Source organism: Heterodontus francisci, chromosome 7 (genome assembly GCF_036365525.1).
Source record: "Heterodontus francisci isolate sHetFra1 chromosome 7, sHetFra1.hap1, whole genome shotgun sequence".
NCBI classification, from domain to species: Eukaryota; Metazoa; Chordata; class Chondrichthyes; order Heterodontiformes; family Heterodontidae; genus Heterodontus; species Heterodontus francisci.
Window position 1 is genome coordinate 130,977,071 of NC_090377.1, and position 12,622 is coordinate 130,989,692.

General features: G+C 45.0%; 1 protein-coding gene across 1 annotated transcript in view; it reads left to right on the forward strand.

Moving 5' to 3' along the window:
* The first annotated feature begins 2,198 nt into the window (after positions 1 to 2,198).
* The window catches only part of LOC137372420 (uncharacterized), a 159,977-nt gene continuing 149,553 nt past the window's right edge, over positions 2,199 to 12,622 (forward strand). The window contains exons 1-2 of the mRNA XM_068036308.1: positions 2,199 to 2,362; positions 4,253 to 4,345. Of these exons, the coding sequence (XP_067892409.1) occupies positions 4,256 to 4,345 (90 nt within the window). The 5' untranslated portion in view covers positions 2,199 to 2,362; positions 4,253 to 4,255. The remainder of the gene's footprint in view (positions 2,363 to 4,252; positions 4,346 to 12,622) is intronic.

Below are 12,622 nucleotides of genomic sequence, written 5' to 3' on the forward strand. Positions count from 1 at the left end.
ACTCTACTCGTTACATCCTCGAAAAATTCTAGTAGATTTGTCAAGCATGATTTCCCTTTTGTAAATACATGCTGACTCAGTCCGATTCTACCACTGTTCTCTAAGTGCTCTGCTATAAAATCTTTGATAATGGACTCTAGAATTTTCCCCACCACTGACGTCAGGCTGACTGGTCTATAATTCACTGCTTTCTCTCTACCTCCCTTTTTAAATAGTGGGGTTACATTAGCTACCCTCCAATCTGTAGGAACTGTTCCAGAGTCTACAGAATCTTGGAAGATGACCACCAATGCATCCACTATTTCTAGGGCCACTTCCTTAAGTACTCTGGGATGCAGACCATCAGGCCCTGGGGATTTATCGGCTTTCAATCCCATCAATTTCCCCAACACCATTTCTCTACAAATACTAATTTCCCTCAGTTCCTCTCTCTCACTAAGCTCTGTGTTCCCCAACGTTTCTGGTATGATATTTGTGTCCTCCTTTGTGAAGACAGAACCAAAGTATGCATTTAGTTGATCAGCCATTTCTTTGTTCCTCATAATAAATTCCCCTGTTTCTGACTGTAAGGGACCTACATTTGTCTTCATGAATCTTTTTCTCTTCACATACCTATAGAAACTTTTACAGTCAGTTTTTATGTTCCCCGCAAGCTTGCTCTCGTACTCTATTTTCCCCTTCTTAATCAATCCCTTGGTCCTCCTTTGCTGAATTCTAGGTTAAGGGGTACTCAAGAAACTTCTCAGAGAATAGTAAACCTCTGTGTTGTGGTCAGTGCTATAATAATAAAATAAAAACAAGAAATGCTGGAAATACTCAGCAGGTCTAGCAGCATCTGTGAAAAGAGAAGCAGAGTTAACTTTTCAGGTCAGTGACCCTTCATCAGAACAGTCAGTGCTCCTAACTGTGCAGTTCACCTGGCTGAGGTGATGGACAATAGGGATGTTTGGAAGGAAAACACAAAACAATTGGAAAACTATGCTTGGAAATTTTAAAATGGGTTAATTGGGACAACCTTTTGATAATTTAAAGCCAAAATGTTCTCGTGGAACTTGTTGCTGTAGTCTTAACATTTTTGAAAAGTGTTTGCCTGTAAATGCGGGGAAAAAAATGTGTTAGCTTTTATTTCAAATTGTATTTTTTACCCATTGTAATGAAACGCATTCCAGGAATGGTGTTTCATTCTGCCAGAGGCAGCGGTGTTATGATCCTGTAGTTTTTTATTCCGGAAAGATGCAGTGTGCCTTTCAGGCTGGAAAAAAGCCGTACTGCTTTAAGGCAGCAAGGTCTAAAGACTGAGTCAAAGAGTGCATTCTCATCACCTTGGACACAGCCATTCGGAGCCTGCAATTCAAAAGGTGCATTCTCATTGCCTTGGATAAAGTCACTCGGACTGAGCACCGAGAGATACATTTGTTACAGTTTAATTTTGAACTGGTATATAGTGCAAACAGCCTGCTCTAACAGAGAGGACAGACAGACAGTTGTGTGTTAGCACCTGAAAGGAGAAACAGGCCATTTCAACTGAAGGAAGAGCATTTAGTCTGTTTATTCATTATTATCTCTCAAAATTCTAAAAAAAAGTCAAGCCAAAACAGAGATCTCTGATAATTTAAACGGAAGGAAGGGAAGTTAGACTGTGACAATCTTTTATCCCTCAAAAATTCTAAAGCCAAATTGATTCATTTAAAAAGTGTTTGCAAGTCATTAATTGTTGAAATTCATCATTGGAGAAGGAAAGCATCACTTACTGCTGGAATTAGACTACGGACTGTTCTACTGTTGAAGAACCTTTTTTCCCCATTGGATGGCTATGTCAATTTAATATATATACAGATTAGGTTAAATTTGTATATATTGGGATTAATTTATATATCTATATATATTTGGCTGGATTAATTTAATATTTAGGCATCCATTAAATATCTATAGGAGCTGCATTAATTTAATATATATGGGAGGTGGGTTAATTTAATTTATTATAGGGGCTGAGTTAATTTAATACATATATGAGCTGGCTTAATTTAATATGTAAATGGCTGATGGGGTTAATTTACTAAATAGGAGTTAATTTAATATTTATAAACATTGGGTTATTGTCATATATTTGGGGACTGGGTTATTTTACTCTTTGGGGGAGTTTCTCAGTCACAGCAGTCAGATTTAAAGGGGTTTCCGTTGATCGCCGACATTTATTGCGGCGCGGCGACGGCGCCTTTAAGCAGCCAGGCCGACCCCGGAATATGTTGCAGACGGCGGTGAGGACTCCATCCGGAGCCTGAGCCGGAGCCGGGCCCGGGGAGGCGGCCGATTGACAACAGCAACCCAGAGAGGAGCAGAACAGAGCAGCGATCACTGGCTGGTGAGAAGGGAGAGATCGGAGCAGGCACTGGGTAACGGCACCGGCTATTAGAGAGAGAGAGAGAGAGAGAGAGAATCAGAGGGACTGAGATACAGAGTATCAAATGGAGAGATACAGAGTATCAAATGGAGAGAGGGACAGAAATCAAGGGGAGAGAAATCCACCCTCTCAGAGGGGCGAGATCCAGATTTAATAGACAGGGAGAGGGATAAGCGTGAGAAGGAGAGAGATCCAGATCTCGGGAGGAGATTCAGAGGGAGAAATCTGGAGTATCAAAGGGAAGGGATCTGGAGTATGAGAGGGATCTGGAATATTAGGAGAGAGATCAGGCACATTCAAGGGAAAGGAATCTGGAGTTTCAGAGGGATCTGGAGTATCAGAGGGAGTGGGATCTGGAGTATAGAGGGATCTGGGGTATCAGAGGGAGAGAGGGACCTGGAGTATCAGAGGGAGAGTGGGATCTGGAGTATCAGAGGGATCTGGAATATCAGGGAGGGATCTGGAATATCAGACAGAGGGAAGGATCTGGAGTATCAGAGGGATCTGGAATATCAGGGAGGGATCTGGAATATCAGACAGAGAGAAGGATCTGGAGTATCAGAGGGCGAAGGGTCTGTGGTATCTGAGGCTGTGATCTGGAGTGTCAGAGGGAGAGGGATCTGGTTATCAGAGGTTAGAGGGATTTTGATTATCAGAGGGATCTGGAGTATCAGAGGGAGAGAGGGACCTGGAGTATCAGAGGGATCTGGCATCTCCGAGGGAGAGGGATCTGGAATAGCGGGATTTGGAGTATCAGAGAGAGACTGCTGGATGATCAGAATGATCTGGAGAATCAGGGGGATCTGGAGTTTCAGAGGGAGAGATCTGGATGATCAGAAGGATCTGGAGTAACAAAGATCTGGAGTTTCAGAGGGGCAGGGATCTGGAGTATCAGCAGGAGCTAGAATATCAAAGGGAGAGGGATATGGAGTGTCAGACTGATCTGGAGTTTCAGAGGGAGAGGGATCCGGAGATTCAAAGGGATCTGGAGTTTTTGTGGGATCTTGAGTATCAGAGGGATCTGGAGGATCAGAGGGAGAGGGATCTGCAGTGTTGGAGAGATCTGGATTCTCTGAAGGAGAGAGTTCTGGAGTATCAGAGGGCGAGGGATCTGGAGTATCAGAGGGATCTGGAGTATCAGCGGATTTGGAGTATTGGAGGGATCTGGAGTGTCGGGAATCTGAGGTATTGGAGGGATCTGGAGTGTTGGAAAATCTGGAGTATCAGAGGGGGAGAGATCTGGAGTATCAGAAGGATCTGGAGTATCAGAGGGAGAGGGGGACACTGTCGGAGGTACAGAGGAATGAGTGTTGAAGAGAGAGAGGGACAGTGTCGGATGGGGGGAGAGGCAGAGTGTCGGAGGGAGAGGCAGTGCGTTGGAAGGACTGGAGGGCAGAGCATCAGAGGGAAGGAGAGGCAGCGTGTCGGAGGAATATGTGAACAGATTGTCAGAGGGAGAGAGTAACAAAGATATAGAGTATGAAATGGAGAGGGGGTGACATAAGATATCATAGGCAGAGAAGAGTCAGAGAAATCTAGTATCAGAGGGAGTGAGAAAGAGATAATTTATCAGTGGCAGACAGAGGATATTGAATGGAAGATGTGGGGCTACAGAGTAACTGAGGGTGAGGAGTGAGTTGGATTACACTGTCTGAGACCCTGAGTCTATCATAGAATGAGTAAGGGGCTGGAGTAGGGCTCTGCACCTGTCTACTGACACTCACTCAGAATTGCTCTCCCTGCTAAAGTTCCCTTCCTTGCTGATTCTCTGACCTCCAGCTTGTAAATGTCAACCCTGTAGTTTTACCTTATTCTAGACTAGAATTTAATTTTTTATTTCTAAAATATCAGGAAATGGGGACTCAAGGATCAGGTAGAAAGAGGATTGCGAACCGGGAGCGACTGTGTGCAGAGGATGACACCTTAAATGTAATTGCCAGAGAGGTAAGGCTGAATTATACACTGGAGTATACCACACAAACCCTGGCCGCACAGGCTAACATGCTCACTGTCTCTCCCACAACCCACCCCCTCCACCCCACATAACCCCCCCCCCCCCCCCCCACCTCTCTCCTCTCCTCATATGCCTTTTTCTCTCTCCCTCTCCCCTGTCTCTTTCATGTTCTCTCTCCCTTTATCCCTCTGTCTGTTTCTCTCTCTCCCCCCACCTGCCTCTCTCTCCTCACCTGCATCTTCCTTTCATTTTCTCTCTTTTCACCTGCCCCTTTCTTTCTCTCCCTACCCATCCCTTTCTCGTTCTATCACTCTCACCTTTCTGCCTCTCTCTCCCTCTCCCTCATATGTTCTCTCTCTCTCTCCTCACCTGCGTCTCTTCTGCCTGCCTGCATCTTTCTCTCTCTCCTCCTCACCTGCCCCCTCTGTCTGTCTTCCTGCCTATCCCTCTGATAGCATTCTTTCTCCCCTGCCTCTCTCACTCTCTCTCTTCCACTTCTCTTCCTCTCTTGCATTCTCCCTCTCGCCCCACCCACCCTCTCTTTCTCTCTCCCTGCCTGCCTCCTCTCTCTCTCTCTCTCTCTCTCCCTCTCTCTATATCTGTCTCTCCATCAGGAATATTTTGCTCTATGTGATTACATTAATTAATTTTTCTGGTTTGGATGAAGTATTGGAGAGGGTGGATAAGGCTTGTTTAGTTGATTTTTTATATATGTGAACTTTCAAAAGGCCTTTAATAAACTACCACATAATAGACTAGTTAGCAGAATTGAAGCTCGTGGGATGACCGGGACAGTGGTAGTGTGGATATGAGATTGGCTAAGGAACAGAAAACGGGGAAAATCGGTGAGTGGTTGTTTTTCAGATTGGAGGGATGTATACAATGGCATTCCCTAGGAATCGGTATTAGACCCATTGCTCTTTTTTCTATATATTAATGACCTGCACTTGGGTGTACAAAGTTTGCAGATGACACAAAACTTGGAAGTGAACAATGAGTTGGAAAGTAACAGACAGATTGGTGAAATGAGCAGACGCTTGGCTGATGAAATTTAATGCAGAGAAGTGTGAAGTGATGCCTTTTGGAAGGAAGAATAAGGAGAGGTAATATAAACTGAATGGTACAATTTTAAAGGGGCTGCAGGAACAGAGAGAGCTCGGGATTCACATACACAAATTTTTGAAGGTGACAGAACAAGTTGAAAATGCTGTTAAAAATACAAACACGATCATTGGCTTTATAAACAGAGGCATAGAGTACAAGAATGAGGAAGTTATGCTGAAACTATATAAAATACCTATTAACCTTCAGCTGGAGTCCAATTCTGGGCACTACACTTTAGGAAGGACATCAAGGCCTTGGAGAGGGCCTCTACAGATAAATGCCGTACCTTGTGCTCGTGCTGCCAATAAGGCTGACAAAGCTGTAAAGTGCATCAAACATACTTCCAGCTTCGCTCATTTTACCAGAGTGGTAGCAGCAGGGTCTCAACTGGTCTCAGCAACCAGGGTTCCTGCTCTTGATCACTACTCCCTGACCCTGCTGAAGGGTGTGTGTGCACGGTGGGGGGGGGGCAACAGCGCTGTGTCAGATGAGAACAGGATGGATTTGACTGTGCTGCCCCCATTGTCGAATAGCTTATCTACACTCCAATTGCCTTTGGGAGGTACTGGAGTACCAGCTGGCTCCAATGGATCTGAACTCAGCACTTTTGGGGGAAGGGGAGGAAATGGGAAACTTTTACAAAAGATCTGTGTCGACTCCGCACTGGGGACCAGGTGAGGGAAGCAGGTTTGCTGCGCGACTGTAACGATCTGTTTTGGGGATTCCAGGAATGGCAATGAATAGCGAACACAGATATACCATCTGATCAACTTGAGCAGGCTTCTGACTTTGGACAGAATATGGGCAGGGACAGGGGGTGGGGGGATGGCAGATGAGGCGGACAGACTGGACCTGTGGACTAGACTGTCACATGGGGTAGATTCCAAGACCCCACCCCCGCAGCCTGGAGCTTCATGCACCTTTTAACATGCCCAGCCTTGTGTGCCAGCTCCATCTTAACCCCCAAGCCAAGTGTCACGCACCTTTTATTACTCCAAATCCTGTGTGCCACATAACCTTTATTACCTCCAGCTCTGAGTGTCACATATGTATTATTCCCTCACACCAGGTGTGTCACATACCTGTTATTTGCCCCCCCAGACATGGGTGTCATGTACATTTTATTCTTCCAGCCCTGTTTATCTGTTGCTGTACAAATAATCTGAGGAAGATGTTATGAAGGCCAAGCTGTCTGGGTCCAGGGCTTGCTGGAAGCCTCTAGGACAGTAGGATTGGTAGAGATGCTTCACTTACTCAATTTGTCTATATTAATCAGTGAGTGGGGGCCAGTGGTTCAGAAACGGTCGGGGGCATCTCCTTTGTGTGATGTGGGTCAGGAGTTGGAATATTGCCTGCTTCCCTCTGTCCTCAGTGGCCTGCCAGGCCTGTGCTACACATGTAGAGCTGAGCACATTGGCTGCTCAATGTGTTCTCAGAGCCCAAACTAAAGAGAGCAACCCACACAGGAAGTGCCTGTGTGAAAGCAGCAGACAGCGGGAAACACAGCGGGACTGAGCATTGCATTGCTTAGTGGAATCTGGCTCTGTTTCTCTCTGTCTCCCTCTGTCTGTCTGTTCAGTCTGTCTGCCCCTCTGTCTGTCTGCCTGCTCAGTCTTTCTGCCCCTCTGTCAGTCTCTCTCTGGACTCAGTCTTTTTGTCTTTCTTTGCCCGTCTGTCTCTCTGGAATCTGTCTTGCTAGAATCTGTCTGTCTTTGCTGCTCTCTCATGTCAGTTTAGCAAATGCATTATGCCTATTTTTAAATCTTACTTGGCCCTCATAATACTGAGCTCTGATAGGGTGTGTGTGTGTGTGTGTAAGTTTGTACATAGCGGGGGAGGGACACAGTCACTAACATTGACTGAGCCCTCTGACTGGTCAGCTAGGGTTACCAACTCTCCATAATTGTCCTGGAGTCTCCAGGAATTAAAGGTTAGTCTCCTGGACACTGCTATGAGCAATCCAGAAGGAAAATTGTGTTTTATTTTCATTTTATTTGAATACTTTTGCTTATTATAAAAATATTAGAACATAACAGCACAGGAAATAAGAGCTATAGGCCATTCAGCCCTTCGAGCCTGCTCCACCATTCAGTAAGATCTTAACTCCACCTTCCTGCACTGCCCCCACATTGCTTGATTCCCTGAGGATCCAAAGATCTATCGATCTCAGTCTTGAATATACTGAATGACTGACTGAGCATCCACAGCCCTCTGCAGTAGAAATTCCAAAGATTCACAACCCTTTAACCCTCATCTCAGTCCTAAATGGCCAACTCTTTGTTCTGAGACTGTGATCCTGTGTTCGAGACTCCCCAGCCAGCGGAAACACCCAGCATTTACTGACAAGTCCCTTAAGAATTTTACATGTTTCAATTAGATCACCTCTCATTCTTCTAAACTCCAGGAGATATAGGCCTGGCTTACTCAGTCTGTCCTCACAGGACAATCTCGTCATCCCAGGAATCAGCCTCGTGAACTTTGGTTGCACTCCCTCCTAGGCAAGAACGTCCTTTCTTAGGTAAGGAGACCAAAAGCGCACACAGTACTCCTGGTGTGGCTCTCTTTAATTGCTGTAAAAGCTCTTTACTCTCATACTCCAATCCACTTTGTAATAAAGGCTAACACACAATTTGCTTTCCTAAATGTTTGCTGTACTGCATGTTAACTTTCTGTGATTCGTGTACAAAGACACGCTGGTCCCTCTGAATACCAACATTTCTCATTTTTTTACGATTTAAAAAATATTCTGCTTTTCTATTTTTCCTTCTGAAGTGGATAACTTTACACTTCTCCGCATGATATTCCATCTGCCATGTTTTTGCCCTATCGCCCAGCCTGTGGATATCCCTTTGTACGCACTTTGTGATCTCCTCACCGCTTACTTTCTCACCCAACTTTGTAACATCGGCAAACTTGGCTAGATTACACATAGTCCCCTCAACTAGCTCATTGACAAAGATTGTAAATAGCTGAGGCTCAAACACTGATCCTTGCAGTACCCAACTAGTTAAAGCTTGCCCACCCAAAAATGACCCATTTACCTCTACTCCCTGTTTTCTGCCCATTAACCAATCCTCAATCCATGCTAATATATTACTTCCAATCCTATGAGCCCCAATCTTGTGTAATAATCCCTTGTGTGGCACCTTATCAAATGCTTTTTGAAAATCTAAATACACTAGATCCACTGATTCCCCCTTATCTACCCTGGTAGTTGCAACCTCAAAAAACTCTTAGCAGATTTGTCAAACACAATTTATCTTTTGTAAAACCACGTTGACTCTGCATAATCATATGACAGTTTTCTGAAGGCCCTGTTACCACATGCCTAATAATAGATTCTAGCATTTTCCCTGCCACTGTTGTCAGGCTAACTGGTGGCACAGTGGGCGGCACAGTGGCGCAGTGGTTAGCACTGCAGCCTCACAGCTCCAGCGACCCGGGTTCAATTCTGGGTACTGCCTGTGTGGAGTTTGCAAGTTCTCCCTGTGTCTGCGTGGGTTTCCTCCGGGTGCTCCGGTTTCCTCCCACATGCCAAAGACTTGCTGGTTGATAGGTTAATTGGCCATTATAAATTGCCCCTAGTATAGGTAGGTGGTAGGGAAAAATAGGGACAGGTGGAGATGTGGTAGTAATGTGGATTAGTGTAGGATTAGTATAAAATGGGTGGTTGATGGTCGGCACAGACTCGGTGGGCCGTAGGGCCTGTTTCAGTGCTGTATCTCTAAACTAAACTAAACTTATGTCCCCATTTTCTCTCTCCTTTCTTGAATAGCAGGATTACGTTCGCTACCTTCCAATCCATGGGGACCGTTCTAGAATCTAGAGAATTCTCAAAGATCAAAACCAATGCACCCACTATCTCTGTTGCCAGCTCTTTTGAAACTCTAGGATTTAGGCCATCAGGTCCAGGGGATTTTCGGCTTTGAGTCCCATCAGTTTCTCCAGTACTATTTCTTTAGTAATACCAATTTCTTTAAATTTCTCAATCATACTGGATCCCTGGTTCTACAATATTTCCAGATTTTTTTGTGCCTCCAATAGTGAAGACAAAGCTAAGCTCTTGCTTTTTACATACCTATAGAAGTTTTTACAATCTGTTTAATGTCTCCTGCTAGTTTACTCTCATTTATTTTTCTTTTTATCAATTTCTCGGTTGTCCTTTGCTGCATTTTAAATCCTCCCAATCCTCAGGTTTATTCTGCCTTTTGGCAACATTATAAACTTCTTCTTTTAATCTAATGCTATTGTTAGCTTCTATTGTTAGCCATGGTACAACCATGGTTTATGTTTAGAGATACAGCACTGAAACAGGCCCTTCGGCCCACCGAGTCTGTGCCGACCATCAACCACCCATTTATACTAATCCTACACTATTTCCATATTCCTACCACATCCCCACCTGTCCCTATATTTCCCTACCACCTACCTATACTAGTGACAATTTATAATGGCCAATTTACCTATCAACCTGCAAGTCTTTGGCATGTGGGAGGAAACCGGAGCACCCGGAGAAAACCCACGCAGACACAGGGAGAACTTGCAAACTCCACACAGGCAGTACCCGGAATTGAACCCGGGTCGCTGGAGCTGTGAGGCTGCGGTGCTAACCGCCGTGCCACTGTGCCGCCCCGTTTTTATTCCTTAAGGGAATGTATATTCATTGTGAATTATGACTTAATTCTTTAAAATTTCTGGAAGAGATTAAAGAGATGGTGAAGGGCAAAGGCATGAAGGGATTTGAACAGAAGGATGCAACTTTTAAATGGGATTTATTCGGAGACCGGCAGAAAGGACAGGAGTCAGGAGTTATGGGCATTGGTGCGGGATTAGATTTGCGAAGCTGAAGCTTATAGAGGATGGAGCTTGGAGTTTGGGAAAAATGCGGTTTGGCGAGGCAGTGGGGAAGGCAGGGGCTGGGGGTTAGAGGTGGGAGGATCATGTCGTGAAACCTCCAGGAATATGTGCAATCAGAGTTGGCAACTTCATGTGAAGCCTGTCTACATTCAGTTGAATGAATCTCTGATATTGGGAAACTATATATAGATTTTAATTAGGAATATTAGACATTCTGGTTTCTTGTTTTCTCCCTTGCTCTCCTCAATGCCGGCAGGGAGTCTGTCATAGTGGGGGGGTGGGGGGGTGGAGAAGGTATGGAGAAGGGGGTGGAGGCAGTGGCCCTTTTTCCAGCGGTTAGGATCTCTACTCCAGGCCTGCAGTTTGCGGGATGGGCTGGGACATGGCGGGTGGGCTTGCGGTGGCAGGCCAAGGTTTGATTTCTGGCCTTGGGGTTTCTGCAAAATTGCAGACATAATTCCCCTGTTGTCGGTGTAACTGGTGCAAAAGATTGCGGCATTTTAAACACAAATTGTGCTCAGTACAGCTTGAGTTTCCGCCATCTTTTGCGCTAGATTTAAAACCACCATGTTAGAAGCAGGCCCCGCCCTCAAAACTGGCCACTCCATCAGGTTGAACTAATCACCATTGGGATTGCACTGGTTTGCAGACCTTTGAAGAGGCTCCAAAAATAAGCTGGTAGGCACGTTTTGAAAGGCATTGAGTACAAATCTTTTAAATATTTGCTAATGAACTGATCACCGTACCCAATCTAACCATAAAATAGTTTTGCATATTTTTAAAATTCATTTTCAGTAATTTAAAATCGGGTTATTCACGCCTGGTGATTTAACGCTGATTTAAAATGTTTACTTTTTGATAAACCTATTTTCAGCTGCATTAGTTAAACTTTACCAAGCTATCACTTGTAAATATATCAAGGAATAATTTTAAAGCAATTAAAACTATGTTCTAAAATGTTGCCCAATCACGTTGGTTCATGGAAGATTTTGTGTTCGCTGACATTCGAATGCGTTTGAGTGGAAACTTGGAAGAAAAAACGCTTTTCAAAATGGGTGCAATTTCGGCCGCAATTTGTACTGGAATCATTGATTGCGCCCATAGCAGAAACTCTACCCCGTGATTTTTAATTTGCTGTTTATGTAATTCAATAGAAAGCCTGGTGAATTTGCATCTCTGTGTCATGAGTCGGTGGGGGAAGGGCGAGCGAGGTGGGGAAGGGGACAGTGGGGAAGGAATCAGCATTGTGGTGTCTGGTTTATGTTTCAGAAAATTCCACTGCACACTCACAATTCGGACTGTGAGGTCCAGACCAGACTGATGGTGAGCTCCTGAGATAGTCACCATCTGATTGTCATGCCAGCCTGGTGGGGGTGTGCATGCCTGGGGCTGTATGAACATTGGAATTGCGAGGCAAAAAATGATCACGGTCGATCTAGTTCACCTTCTACCATCTTGGTAGTAGCATGATACAGCGATAATGGCGTTTTTAGCTAATCACAGCAGTTAATCCCCATCAATTAGTCTACAACAGACCCAGACATGAGTAGTGGGATGGATAGGTCAGCTATTCTTCCTAAGCCTGCTACGTGCTGGCCTGGGGTGGGGGGTGTGGTGGGGGGAAGAGAGACTTTCTTAGGGTTCCGCCCTCTATTAAGGCCTCTTTGTCACCACACCCCCCACCACGGTGACATAGCCGAGAGCATTAATGAGGGAAGGGGGGCGGAGGAGAAAGATTAAAATTGCAGCCTGGGGACGGAGGGAATAATTAGAATGTCTGAAATAAAAGCAGGAAATACTGGCATTACACAGCAGGTCTATTTGCATCTGAAACCAGGACGTCAGAGGAGACTTTGCTTGAATCGAGAGAGGCAGATGTTAGACCTTTTAAAGAGCTGAACGAAACACATGGAGAGAAGAAGGGAGGGAGAAGGACAGGTATGGGTCATGGGTATACACAAGCTAAGGATTGATATAAAGGGACAGTTGGTGGGTTTGAAAGCTTGTTTTGACCCCCTGGGATGCGCAGGTGTGTATTGTGAAGCCTTGGAAATGGGGAGGCCATTCAGCCCTTTGAGGCTACTTTGCCATTCAACCAGATCATGTCTGTTCTGTGCCTCAGCTCCATTTACCCACTATTGCTCCTTATCTCTTGAAACCCTTACCTAACAAAATTCCACCATCAGTGTCAGTCTTAAAATTTAAATTACCCCCCCCACCCCCCCAGCATCCGCAGCCTTTTGGGGGAAGAGTGTCCCAGATTCCCACCCTGATTTCAGTCCGGAATAATAGAGCTCTGTTTTTCA